This window comes from Diplotaxodon limnothrissa, linkage group LG18, assembly GCF_057381915.1.
Source record: "Diplotaxodon limnothrissa isolate DT_005_m linkage group LG18, D_limnothrissa_male_GT1.1, whole genome shotgun sequence".
Taxonomy (NCBI): Eukaryota; Metazoa; Chordata; class Actinopteri; order Cichliformes; family Cichlidae; genus Diplotaxodon; species Diplotaxodon limnothrissa.
The window spans coordinates 24,872,730-24,887,244 of record NC_140613.1 but is presented as its reverse complement, the minus strand read 5'-3'; the positions used below and the strand labels follow the sequence as shown (position 1 = coordinate 24,887,244).

The 14,515-nt window shown below is 40.4% G+C and overlaps 1 protein-coding gene across 1 annotated transcript; it reads left to right on the top strand.

The window, feature by feature from the left end:
* Positions 1–3,083: 3,083 nt before the first annotated feature.
* On the top strand, positions 3,084–11,859 carry asip2b (agouti signaling protein, nonagouti homolog (mouse) 2b). The gene is made up of 4 exons (XM_085377443.1): positions 3,084–3,189; positions 3,315–3,437; positions 5,540–5,613; positions 11,692–11,859. Exons 1-4 carry the CDS (start codon positions 3,084–3,086, stop codon positions 11,857–11,859), a joined length of 471 nt encoding a protein of 156 aa, XP_085233569.1.
* The last annotated feature ends 2,656 nt before the right edge of the window (positions 11,860–14,515 follow it).

Sequence of the window (14,515 nt, the reverse complement as noted above, 5' to 3'; positions counted from 1 at the left end):
CTATTACAAGCAGCCAAATCAAATTTTGGCCTTGACTGTCTCACTACACTTGTAAGAAATGGCCACTTGCAGTGAGAGTTATATACAACTCCATTTCTAAAAAGGTTGGGATGTTGTATAAAATGTCAATTAAAACCAAATACAACAGTTTTCAGATAGAAAACAGAACTAAATAGAACAATAGAACCAGAAACCATGTTAAATGTTTAAACTGAGATGTTTCACTATTTCATGAAAAAATGCTTATTTTGACTGTGATGTCAGCAACACGTCCAAAAAAGTTGGGAAAAAGCTGGAAAAGTAAGTGCTGCTAAAAAGAGGCATTGAGGAATATTATGTAACTATGCAAGTTAACTGACAGCAGGTCAGTAACATGACTGGGTATAAAAAGAGCATCTTAGAGAGGCAGAGCTTCTCAGAAGTAAAAATGTGCAGAAGTTTACCACGATGATGTTCCTCAATGTACATTTGTAAAGACAGCAATAATCTCATCTACAGAGCATAATATTGTCAAAATGTTCAGATAATCTGGAGAAATCTCTGTGTGCAAGGGACACGGGTGAAATATTGGATGCCCGTGATGTTTGGGCTCAGAGAGCACTTCAGTAATAACAGGGAAATCACAGCAGGAACACTTCCAGAAATCTCTGTCTGTGAACACAGCCCACAGGGGCATCCATAAATACAGGTTAAAGCTCTAAAATGCAAAGAAGCCAAATGTGACAACTATCCAGTAACATCGCCATCAAAGCTCCTTTAAATGGGTTGACGCAACCTGGAAAACTGAAATCTGAAATTTGTTATCAACTTGTCTTCAGCCTTTATCTCTGATGGTATTGAGGTGCATTAGTGCCTATGAAAATCATAGTGTGCACACCTGGAAAGGCACCATCGGTGCTGAGAAGTTTATGCAGGTTTTAGAGCAATATGTGCTCCAATACAGAAGGGAAGGTCTTGCATATTTCAGTAAGGCAACGCTAAACTGCATCTGTTACAACAGCACGACTTCACCGTAGAAGGTGCTGAACTGGCTGCCTGCAATCCAGATATTTCACCAACTGACAACATTTGGAGCACCATGAAATGGAAAATACAGTAAAGAAGACCCAGGACTGCTGTGCAGCTATCACACAACTATCAGACAACATTCCTCTGCCAGAAGTCCAGCAGATGCTCTCCTGAGCTCCCAGATGTTTAAGGACATCTGGGAACTTCCTCAGCTTACCCATTTGACATGTTTTCTGTGTCTTATTTTAAATAAAATACAGGTTTATGGCATTTACATATCATTGCATTCTGTTTTTATTTGCAGTTTAAAAAGCATCCCAACATTTTTGGATGTAGTAATTAATATCATATTAGATAGTAATTCTTATCCAATTCAGGATTGCAGGGAATTCAAATTTACTTGACAGAGAACTGCAGCTTATTTTTGTTTATCTCAGAAATGCGTGACTCGAAGTCTGCATTCAAAGCCAGAGCACAGAGAAACTTTGTAAACTTACCTGCCACGTGTGCATCAGTGTATGAGGAGACGATGGAACACCATAGAGATTCATTTATCACGTTAAACCTCCGGTTATTGCTCGCTACATCTGTTTGTAGAATCAAAAACTTGGCACACGCTCCACAAGAAAAACAAGACAAGTGAAACATATATGAGAAATGCAAAAAAAGGAGTAATTTCACTTTCCCCCTGTGATTACTCCCATTTGTAAATGACTGACTCTATACAGTTGATCCACTTTCATCACAAATGACTCAAAAACGTTCTGGTATTACATATCATATCATATATCATATTAAAAACAGGCTTCGATCGATCTTAATCTTAATCTTAAAGCTATTTGTCAACGTGATGGGACAGAAAGGCTCTTTATATTGTATACACGAGACACAGACCAGCTATACTGGAGAGGTTTTCAATCTTTCTGACTTTTGATATATGGGTATATTTTTTTCTTTCAGCAGTTCAGAAATGAGTTGGATTCTAAGGTTTTATGTGAGAATCCCAATGAGGTGGGCTGCTGCTGACCCGTGTTTATGTTCCCACACTCTTTTTATTATTTGGGTAAATCCTAATGTGCCTTTAAGTTACTATACATGGCATATTTTGCCAAAAGACCCCAAGACAATGAGTTTTTGTACTTTGGAAGCCCACCATGCTCCTGGTTTGCTGTGTTATCTTCAGGTAATTTGATTAAGCAAAACTATTTAGAAATATGTTCCCAGAAAGCACGACTTAATCTCAAAGAATAAATGTTTCAAAAATTGTTTTTGACACAGGTTGTCTCTGGGCCAAGGGATTAGGTACAAAAGCAGGGCCTCTATGAAGTTCTTCTCAGTTTTTATTCCACTTGCACAAACATGAAAAACTAATAAAATTTAAAAAAAATAAAAATAAAAATCCTCCACTTACCACAAACTAACAGTAACACATGAAAACCACAGGATCTGGGGCCCTCAGGGCAAGTTTGAAATCCAGCATCAGTGTGGTTTTAAAAAAAAGAAGCTGTTGTTCTTGCCGTGCAGATGCTAATGTTTAGTGAATATTTTTGCAATGCCAACAGCAAAGCAGGGGCTCCGTTGGAAAAAAAAAATCTAGACCATTCTTTAATATAATTTCCAGGTTTCTCTAACGGATCTTTTCACAGTCCCGAACACTCCAAGAAATCATTTCCTCTCATTTTTCATGGTCAGTTGTTACATTTGTGCAGTTTCACAAGAGTTACATAAGTGCAGATTGCAAAATTGGGTTTGTTTTGCACCATCATAATCATGCAAAGCTAAATATTCCTTTATGTTTGATTCTTTGTATGGACTGTGCAATACCACAAAGCAAGTGTAGTTTCTTGTTATTTGTTGTATTTCAACACTGTCTGCTCCAAGTCTGTGTCTGCAAGGGTGAGAAAATACACCTGTGAAGATCATAACCTATTTAGTGGTGGTGGTGGTGGGGAGGAGGGGGGGGGGTTGCTTTGGGGCTCCACAAGACCAATAAATCCGCCCCTGTCTTTTTCAATTTAGTAATTTCTCCCGTAATTTCTCAGTGTAGACTGACTGGTCTTCAACCAGCTTCTGCTATGCATCGAGCCCATCACGTCGCGAGTGCGTGTTTCAGTCCTCGTTCGCAGCCCACCTCCTCTTTCACAGCCAGAGAGAAACCTGAGGGAACCAACCAGCCAAGGCGTACGTCACTCACAGATTTCTCCTCCTTTAGCCCCTTAAAGTCCGATATTTATCTTCTAAACGTTAGACTGATTGTTTTTGTTGTTGTTGTTGTTGTTGTTTTTTTGCACCATTGTCATCAACAGATCTCATCATCATCATGAGGAAGATCACCGGCAAACACTTGTTGTGCTTCTTCCTGCTTGCCTTGCCGATGTCCTGGGCAGAGGACACCAAGAAGGATGTGCGGAAAAGGGAGAATGTGACAGGTAAGGATCGATGAGCACAAACCTGATTTGATGTAGTTTTTATTTATTTATGATTATTATTATTGAAAAGAGTCGTGAGGCTGGAGCCTCACCGACAATACCGCTGCTTACAGTGCTGGATAGATAATGACACAGAGTGATGAGGGACTGTGGGTCTGTGTGTCTGAGGACTGAGCACTTAGTATAAACAGATGCGTTATTCTAAGCAGACTAAAAAAATCATTAAAAACCCCCCAATAATTAAATAAATAATTACATAACTAAATCCATCTGAGAGGAGGGATCTCCTTTACGACCCGAAAATAGTAAAACTTAACGAACTCCCAGTCCAGGCAGCACACACGCTAAAGCTTTGATAACAGCAGGATTTATTTCAGCATTGTTAATGCATAGCATTGGTTTACAATCGTTATGGGGGGAGGGGGGGTATATGTCACATATTTGTCACATTTTGTAAATTTATCATTGTGAAATATACAGTTAACAGTTGGTTTAAATAATAATGGATTGCATTCATATAGGGCTCTTTGAGACCCTCAAAGCGCACACGAGAACCTCGGGAACAGCAGGAGGAACAAGAAAGGGCGTTTTCCACAAATGTGGCTGATATAGTCTAAACATCTGGTCAAAAAAAGAAAATCGCCCCAAGGTGTTGCGCTGCACCTTTTCTTACCATCCAGCACAACACCTTGGGGCGATTTTTATTTTTGAGCAGATGTTTAGACTATATCTGTGTTGTGCTGGATGGTAAGAAAAGGTGCTGCAGCTATCAGTCACGGGGCAGAAGGAAAGAAGTCATAGCCAAAAGAGAGGCTTTTTGATTTGTTGAACTTCTGCAGCATCTGGTATGGGAGGGTGAGTGTGTTGCTGGTGCCAGTATGTGAGGTGAGTGGTTTGAAAACGTTGTTTCGATTATGATCAAAAGAATGTCCAGGCTGGCCGAGAGTCAAATAATTCTGATTTCCAGTGGAACGTTGGCTACCTTCTCTGCCATTTCTGTCTGTGAAAAAAAACCCCAAAACAAAACACCTCAGTGTCTTGGAGTCTTGGATGCGTATCACATACCAACACGCTTTAAAGCAAACATCTCTTTGTCAGTGTGCCCCAGGGCAGCTGTGGCTATAATGTAGCTTGCCATTGCCAGTGTGTGAATGTGTGTGTGAATGACTGAATGTAGTGTAAAGCGCTTTGGGGTCCTTAGGGACTGAGTAAAGCGCTATACAAATGCAGGCCATTTTATGTCCATTTGTAGGCTTGGCATGGCAAAATAATTTGGAGGAAGAAAAGAAACCTGCTGTGCTGTTTTGACTGGACTTCTTATAAAGCAAAATAAATGATTTAGCTCTAAATGTGTAAAAATTTTCTCTTGCTTCACAGCCAAGAAGAAAAAATCAGTCACGATTGACAGAAACTCCCCTGCTGAGGAAAAGGAGTTGTAGATGTTCAGCTGATCGGTCATAAATCTTTCCTCCTACTAGACTATAGATGATCCAGAAAGAAAAGACGATGGAGATCTCAAAGACAACAAATGAGCAGACTTTGAGAAAACCTTTTTAGTATTTACTTAATGATGCATATAAAAAAACATTAGCAAAAATAACCTTTTTTTTCCTTGCATCCATGCAAGCACAGACTATAATACAATTGAATAAAACGTATTATTGTTTTTAAAGCCCTCCACAAATATGATGCCCACATTTTCTAGTCAGTAAAGCTGGGTTTTCTTTGGCTTGTTTTGAGGAAAAATATGCATATTGTATAAATTTCCTGCTCTGGACCCCAGTTACTGTAAAACAAGCCCGTGCTCCAAGTTCTCCGACTTTGCCAGCTGTCAGCTTTAACCCCTCCCCCTCCTGTGTGGCTTCAACTCTGCTCTCGCTGTTGGTTAACCATGGCTGGTGCCCAGACACTCCCTCCAACAGGAGATCCTGGTTTCCTTATTTCATAATCTAAGGGCCGATTCTTGTAGTATTTAGTATTAGAGTCTTAAAATATTTACTATTGTACATATTTACAATTTTTAATCATGTATTGTGCACAAGGGGCTGCATTGTTGAAACACTGAATTGATCTTTTGACTCTGCTTTTATTTCCATTCCCAGTTTGGAGCCAAGCGAAGAATAGGCGGCTGTTTGCAAGGCAAAAGATTTCTCCACCACGCCAAAGTGTCACTCCCGTAAGTTTTTACTGTCGACTCTATTTGTCATAAACTCACTGATTTAGTAGTAACACTAAAATTGCTCCTTTTAAAAGTATTCAGAGGTAGTTGCTGACATGTTTCAGTGACACGCCATTAGTCTTTGTAAAGATGTTCCTGAAAATGCCTTTTTCGGTTTGTTAGGCAATTTTTTTATTGTGAGGCGAATTTATAATCCTGTTTATTGGATTTGAAAATTTGCTGCTTGCTTTCCATTGGCAGGAAAACGCCAGACAGCAGTGAACACATGTGACATGCAGCAAAATGTGGTGACAGCAACACAACCCAGTTTTCCACAAGGATCAAATTTCCCACCAATGAAAACGTAGCACATCACAATAATTTAACAGTGATGATAGAAATTCAGTGTGACCTTAATCCTGCCCTCAGTGTCGTGAACTCACTTGTTGTAGTTTTTTATATTGCTAAGACATATTTCTTGAAACCATTTTGTTAAAACAATACAAACAAATCAATCTTCAAGCTATCTCTTGAAAACTCCATGCAGAAAACCTCCAGTGAAACCGAACAATTATCTATGCAAAGTTTGAAATGTGCTCAGATCAGTGTTTTCACATCAGCCTAACAATCAAGGAGCTCTTTAACTTTTAGCTGTTTTAGCTCTTGAGACTGTGTTTTAGCATGAAAGTTAGCTCACGGGTGAGATAGAGACTGACACCAACAATTGATGGCAACAAGAAAGGCAGAGGAGGAAGTGTCTGTGTAAGAGGATGATGAGAGAAAGATCAGGAAACTCAGATGAAATTTACCAGCTGTTTAAATACGTTTGTGTTCGTGGAGTTCCAAACCAGATGAAAAAGAAACGGAGAACCAAATGACTTGCATGTGTCACATTTACGTTCATTAACAAAAAAGTTTTGATTCATTCATAATAAATTCCTGTGTTGAGCTTATCCCGGCTGTCAACGAGTCACTTGAAGTTTAAGTCCTGCTTTCATCGTCTGTTTTGAAATTTTTGTAGATTAATTAGACAACCACAAAAAAGTGGACATTGTTTTTTGGAGCTACCCGTTAGGAATACCACGCTGTTGATGTAGCGTAACGAGGGCTCAGAAGTCTTATTTCTACTTGGTTGAAATGAACTGGAAAAAAATGTGTGGTTTTTATGGACGGATAAAACTGGGTTTTACGGGTGGGGTTAGAGGCTGGAGAAAAGGGTGGACAGTTAAACAGCTTTGCTCTGGCAATTGTGGAAAGTGTATCAACCTGCGTTAGTTGTTTTTTTTTTTACAACTGCTTTTTGTCTTATAAGACTCGGATTGAGTCACATGACTTTCACAGTTTTTTGTGCCACATAATTATAAATCAGGTATCTAAACGACCCAGTATTAAGAAAACTGTAGAAAGAGGACACTTGTGAATGAATTACAGCATGAGAAATAATTTGTAGAGGATGGCACAGTGGTCATCTGCAGTGACTGACTGAGGGTGAAGGGATGGAAACAGGGCAAATGACCCACTGTGGACAAGAGCCAGAGATTAATAATAACAAATCATTAAATGCAGACTGGTGTATAAACACATAGTGAGTGAAACAAGGTGAATCAAGAAGAAGCGCACAGTGCATCATGGAGCCTGCAGCAGTCTAGACCTTTTGTAGCATAACTAAGTGAGGATTTAGGGTGACCTGATCCAGCCATAACTATAAGCTTTATCAAAAAGGAAAGCGCTTACTCTAATCTTCAAAGTAGAGACAGTGTCTGTCTCCACAAACTGGGAGCTGGTTCATAGAAGAGGAGTCTTGAAGATGAAGGCTCACCCTCCCTTACTTTTAAATATCCTAGGAACCATCAGTAAAGCAACAGTAAACATACTGTCAGCACGGCAAACCGTGTGGGAATTATTAAAGGACCCAAGATGCAGGCACTACTGATGTGTGGGCTTTTATTGAGGAGGATGACATACAACAAAAGGCGAGGGTGGCGAGAACAGAACTGACAAAGCCTAAACTGGGAAAACTAAGAATATAACAAACCTGAAACCTAGAGACAAAAACAGACCCACAGGGAGACACAGACAAACGCAGGGGACCCAAACAGACAAACCAGCAACAGGCAGGAGAACACACAGGGCTTAAATACTCACAGGAGTAATCATGGGATGGGACACAGGAGGGGAACACACCTGGGAGAAATCAGGGCTGACGAGACACAGACGTCAGGCTGAGAACACTCACATGAGACACCGACCTTCAGAATAAAACAGGAAACTCACAGACACAGAGAACCGGACAAGACACTGAACTTAACAGACAGATTCACGAGCAGACACTGTGACACCATGGACAGACAGAGGGAACACAGAGAAGTGGGAGCAGGCAGGCAGGCACAGAACAGAAACCTAACAAATGGCAAACTTTAACAAAAGACATAATCAGAATAAACAAGAACATAGAATATTATAAGGAAACACAAAACACTGAGTCGTCAGACTCAGAACCATGAGCTAGACCCAGCAGTCTTAGCTAATTATAGGCCAATCTCCAACCTTCCTTTCATATCAAAAATCCTTGAAAGAGTAGTTGTCAAACAGATAACTGATCATCTGCAGAGGAATGGCTTCTTTGAAGAGTTTCAGTCAGGTTTTAGAGCTCATCACAGCACAGAAACAGCTTTAGTGACGGTTACAAATGATCTTCTTATGGCCTCTGACAGTGGACTCATCTCTGTGCTTGCCCTGCTAGACCTCAGTGCAGCGTTCGATACTGTTGACCATAATATCCTATTAGAGCGATTAGAACATGCTGTAGGTATTACAGGTACTGCACCGCAGTGGTTTGTATCATATCTATCTAATAGACTCCAATTTGTTCATGTACGGTAAATGGAGAGTCCTCTTCACACACTGAGGTTAATTATGGAGTTCCACAGGGTTCAGTGCTGGGACCAATTCTGTTTACACTATACATGCTTCTCTTAGGCAGCATCATTAGAAGACATAGCATACATTTTCACTGCTATGCAGATGACACCCAGCTCTATCTGTCCATGAAGCCAGATAACACACACCAATTAGTTAAACTGCAGGAATGTCTTAAAGACATAAAGACCTGGATGGCCGCTAACTTTCTGCTTCTGAATTCAGATAAAACTGAGGTTATTGTACTCGGCCCTGAAAATCTTAGAAATATGGTATCTAAGCAGATTCTTACTCTGGATGGCATTACCTTGGCCTCCAGTAACACTGTGAGGAACCTTGGAGTCATTTTTGACCAGGACATGTCCTTCAATGCACATATTAAACAAATATGTAAGACTGCGTTCTTCCATTTGCGCAACATCTCTAAGGTTAGAAATATCCTGTCTCAGAGTGACGCTGAAAAACTAGTTCATGCATTTATTACTTCCAGCCTGGACTACTGTAATTCATTATTATCAGGATGTCCTAAAAACTCACTGAAAAGCCTTCAGCTAATCCAAAATGCTGCAGCAAGAGTCCTGACATGGACTAGAAAGAGAGCATATTTCTCCTGTTTTGGCTTCCCTTCATTGGCTTCCTGTTAAATCCAGAATTGAATTCAAAATCCTGCTCCTCACATACAAGGTCTTAAATAATCAGGCCCCATCTTATCATAAGGACCTTGTAGTACCATATCACCCTATTAGAGCACTTCGCTCTCGCTCTGCAGGCCTACTTGTTGTTCCTAGAGTATTTAAAAGTAGAATGGGAGGCAGAGCCTTCAGTTTTCAGGCCCCTCTTCTGTGGAACCAGCTTCCAGTTTGGATTCAGGAGACAGACACTATCTCTACTTTTAAGATTAGGCTTAAAACTTTCCTTTTTGCTAAAGCATATAGTTAGGGCTGGACCAGGTGACCCTGAATCCTCCCTTAGTTATGCTGCAATAGACGTAGGCTGCCGGGGGATTCCCATGATGCATTGAGTTTTTCCTTTCCAGTCACCTTTCTCACTCACTATGTGTTAACAGACCTCTCTGCGTTGAATTATATCTGTCATTAATCTCTGTCTCTCTTCCACAGCATGTCTTTTATCCTGACTTCCTTCTCTCACCCCAACCGGTCGCAGCAGATGGCCGCCCCTACCTGAGCCTGGTTCTGCCGGAGGTTTCTTCCTGTTAAAAGGGAGTTTTTCCTTCCCACTGTTGCCAAAGTGCTTGCTCATAGGGGGTCATATGATTGTTGGGTTTTTCTCTGTATCTATGAAGCGCCTTGAGGCGACTTATGTTGTGATTTGGCGCTATATAAATAAAATTGAATTGAATTGAATTGAATTGAATTGAATTGGACAAGTGGTTAAGAAATTTATTGACTGATGGATGGATGGTTGGAAATTTTATAGTAATCCATCCTACAGGGACAACGTTCGTAAAACTTCAAACTTAGTGTGGAAAGCTGCTCCCCTCACCTGCTGTGCTGCGACCCCTGAACCTCCTGCCGCTGTCGACTCTTCAACACCATCTGTCACTGCTGGAGGATGAACCCCCTCTGCTTAAAGAGGACCTAGATGCAGCACGCACATGCATGCACATGCACGCAAACACATCACAACGCCTGAACATATATTGTGGTTGACAAAAGAGCACGGAAAGATTCACATGTGCTCTGTGGGTTTGTCTGCACAAATGCGGTTAAGCGATTAAACTTCAAAATAAAATCGAAGCATTTTGAAAAATGCTTCTGATATTATGTGAGGCATTTGTTTGTATTTGTTTGTATTTATTCAAGAGTTCTTCTGTCTTCAGCGGAAAAAAAATACTCACAGAAATCTTTGCACAGTGTTAAAATATCTTAAAACATTATATGTATGCATAAAAAGAGATGGGTGACGTGCTTTTTCATGTATGTAGACAATCTGATATTAACTGTGTGTTGCATTATGGGTATTTCCCACATTTTTGCTGCTTTTGAATATCTTGCTGCTGGGGATACCTGCAAGTAAATTTACTTTGGAACATAAATGTGTTGTTGCTTTTAGACTTAATGAGGACCAAATGGCATTTACTTATGTACCCCACGCCTTGAAAATCAGATATATATGTTTGGACTTGCCTGCCTCTTGTGGATTAAGGAGTTTATATTTTTGCTATTGAATAAACACACTGTAAGCCTACATTCTCCTTGCATTGCTCCATGTGGAACCTATTAAGATGCTAAAAATCATTTTTAATGATTTGCTACTTTAATGTTGATTTTAGAGTAAATGCGGTACACAGGATTAAAAACAAGAGAGTAAAGAATACGTTACTGCAGGCCAGACAGAGGGAACACAGAGACGTGGGAGCAGGCAGGCACAGAACAGAAACCTAACAAATGGCAAACCTTAACAAAAGACATAATCAGAATAAACAAGAACATAGAATATTAGGAAAAACAAAACACTGAGTCGTCAGACTCAGGACCATGACACATGCAGTACTATGAGGTGTTTAGGATAAGATGAGGTCTGATTATTTAAGACCTTGTATGTGAGAAGATTTACCATTAAAGTCACAGAAGAAAAGCAACTATGCAAGAAATACGCTCGATCTTTCTAGTCCATGGGTGTCAAACTTAACCCTGGAGAACCTATAGGGTTAAATTTGACCCCATGGGTTCTCCAGGGTTAAGGGCCTAAATTCAGGAAAAAATGAATGTGTAATTAAATGTTATCATATTGTTAGAAAAGTGAATTTCCATCTTAAGTGGTCTGGCCCACTTTAGATCAAGTGCACTGTATGTGTTGTCCTATGATGTAGGATGAATTTGACTCCCTCTTATAGTCCCTGTCAGAACTCTCGCAACAAAACGTGTTTCAGTGAGTGAGATTTTTCTTAAAAGAGTAAACAGGAGTTGTGCCTAAATTTAAAAAATAACAACAAAACAAACTGTTGAAGCTTTTGCCAAAAGGCTGATTTAAAAAAAATCGTTTAGTAATAACAGTGAAGTTAATGGCTGTAAAACCGAAACAACACTAAAACGCTTTGTAGAGCTGCCATGAGTCGGGGGGTCAAATAGTTCACATGTATTTAAAAGACTTTTCCACTTCTTCCACTGACTCGTGCTTTTTCCACATATTCTGTCTCTGTTGGAATTGCTTTAGAAGCACAAGTCGAACCTCGTAACTCCGGCGCGTCGCTGCGGACGCTTGATGGAAAGCTGCTCCCCTCACCTGCTGTGCTGCGACCCCTGCGCCTCCTGCCGCTGTCGACTCTTCAACACCATCTGTCACTGCTGGAGGATGAACCCCCTCTGCTTAAAGAGGACCTAGATGCAGCACGCACATGCATGCACATGCACGCAAACACATCACAACGCCTGAACATATATTGTGGTTGACAAAAGAGCACGGAAAGATTCACATGTGCTCTGTGGGTTTGTCTGCACAAATGCAGTTAAGCGATTAAACTTCAAAATAAAATCGAAGCATTTTGAAAAATGCTTCTGATATTATGTGAGGCATTTGTTTGTATTTGTTTGTATTTATTCAAGAGTTCTTCTGTCTTCAGCGGCAAAAAGTATGAAAAAAAATACTCACAGAGATCTTTGCACAGTGTTAAAATATCTTAAAACATTATATGTATGCATAAAAAGAGATGGGTGACGTGCTTTTTCATGTATGTAAACAATCTGATATTAACTGTGTGTTGCATTATGGGTATTTCCCACATTTTTGCTGCTTTTGAATATCCTGCTGCTGGGGATACCTGCAAGTAAATTTACTTTGGAACATAAATGTGTTGTTGCTTTTAGACTTAATGAGGACCAAATGGCATTTACTTATGTACCCCACGCCTTGAAAATCAGATATATATGTTTGGACTTGCCTGCCTCTTGTGGATTAAGGAGTTTATATTTTTGCTATTGAATAAACACGCTGTAAGCCTACATTCTCCTTGCATTGCTCCATGTGGAACCTATTAAGATGCTAAAAAACATTTTTAATGATTTGCTACTTTAATGTTGATTTTAGAGTAAATGCGGTACACAGGATTAAAAACAAGAGAGTAAAGAATACGTTACTGCAGGCCGACCTGTCTCTCGTAGTTAAACAGTGACTTAACCAGCATTTTGAGGTTTTCCAGGACAATTATGTGAATAGCAGAAAGATAATAAATATTAGACCTTCTTTTGGAGGCTCAGCTCAGTATCCCGAGGAGATGCACAGAGACTTCTGTGTAAATTCCAAAGGAAAGTGGTTATAAATCCTATCCAGGAAATGTGTGGTCCACATAATATATTATCTTGTCTGGGACACTGTCTGCTTCTGCTTTGAAAAATGGCAAATGGGCAAACTGAACGCCATTTGTCAGTAGTAGTTATGTTATGAATGATTATCCCTTTCATGGAGATCCTTATATGTCCATTATGTCCATGAGCATGAAGGAGTTTAAGACAGGAAAGAGCCAGTGTTACAGAAAAAGGCCTTACAGTTAGCCCTAACCCTAACAACAGAAGACAGAAGAAGATCTTTTATAGCTCCAAAAGTTCCCACATAGCAAGCAGGTCTGGCCCGGATCCAGTATCAAGCCGGCACTGCTGGCTGACTTCTGGCATGATAAATGGCAAAATGGTAAATGACCTGTATTTGTATAGCGCTTTATTTAGTCCCTAAGGATCCCAAAGCGCTTTACACTACATTCAGTCATTCACCCATTCACACACACATTCACACACTGGATGACATACAAATAAGACGTATGTCATCCAGATATGGGCCAGGCCTGGCACAGATGCCACTGTTTATGTGATGGCATGCCGTATCTGGCTCGATTGTGGTTTGGTTTATGTGGCCCAGGCTCATAGAAAACAGGTCTGGCCGGGATCCGGCATCAAGCTGGCACTTCTGACTGACTGGTGTCATGGCAGAGTGTATGTCAACCAGATGTGGGCCAGGTCTGGCAATGATGGCAGTATTTATGTTCCTATTTTCCTATTTTAGTTAGAAGGCCAAATGCCATGTTGCAATACTATACTGCTATGGTAGCCAACGTTTCAAATGCAGGTTTGACAGGTTTGCGAGTGTTCACTTTATCCAAAACCTAGTGAGGGTTTACTCACCTTTACCAGTGGGTGGCTGTAGCTCAGGAGGTAGAGCAGGTCACCTACTAATCAGCAGGTTAGTGGTTTGATCCCTGGCTTCTCCAGTCTGCGTGTCAAGAGTGTGAATGTAGTTAGGAAACACTCAGTTTAGAGAAAGTGGGTGAATGTGGCATGTTGTATAGAAACTTGAGTAATCCGGGAGAGCAGAAAAGCATAATATCAGAATCAGTCCATTCACTGACTTAACAGAATTACGTCATGTTACTTTTGCACTAGTATTTTCTGGCACATGTTAATATTACATGGCTTGATTAAGGTACACATTAGGCTGACATCTGGGGCCAGAACTGAAACTGTTCTGGGCCACCAGTGTGTCTGCAACTGGCCTTGTGCTGGCCCATGTGTGGGTCACCTCTGGCAAACCAGATCTGGGCCACCAAAGAGCCGTCATTCTTTGCGGTATGTGGGCCATGTGTAAGCACTCTGTGTGGGCCAGATCTGGGCCATACCAATTTTGCTATGTGGGCTTCTGGTGAAAAGAAAATTCCAGGTTTTTATTACAAACTGAGATAGACATGGTCAAAAGGATCTGCTGAGTTTTAAACTGAGTATCAGGATGGGAAAGAAACATAATTTAAGATGTGGCAAGGTTGCTGGTGCCAGACAGGCAGGTCTGAGTATTTCAGAAACTATTTCAGAAACTATTTCAGAAACGATCTACTGAGATTATTCTGTATAACCATCTCTAGTTTACATAGAAGAAAAAGGATTAAGGAAGGTTAAAAAAGATTAAAGAAGAAATGGTCAGACGAGAAAAACGGGACTTCTCTGAGTTGACAGGAAGGCAAAAGCAATAAGCTTCATTGAATCAATGTATGCAAAAG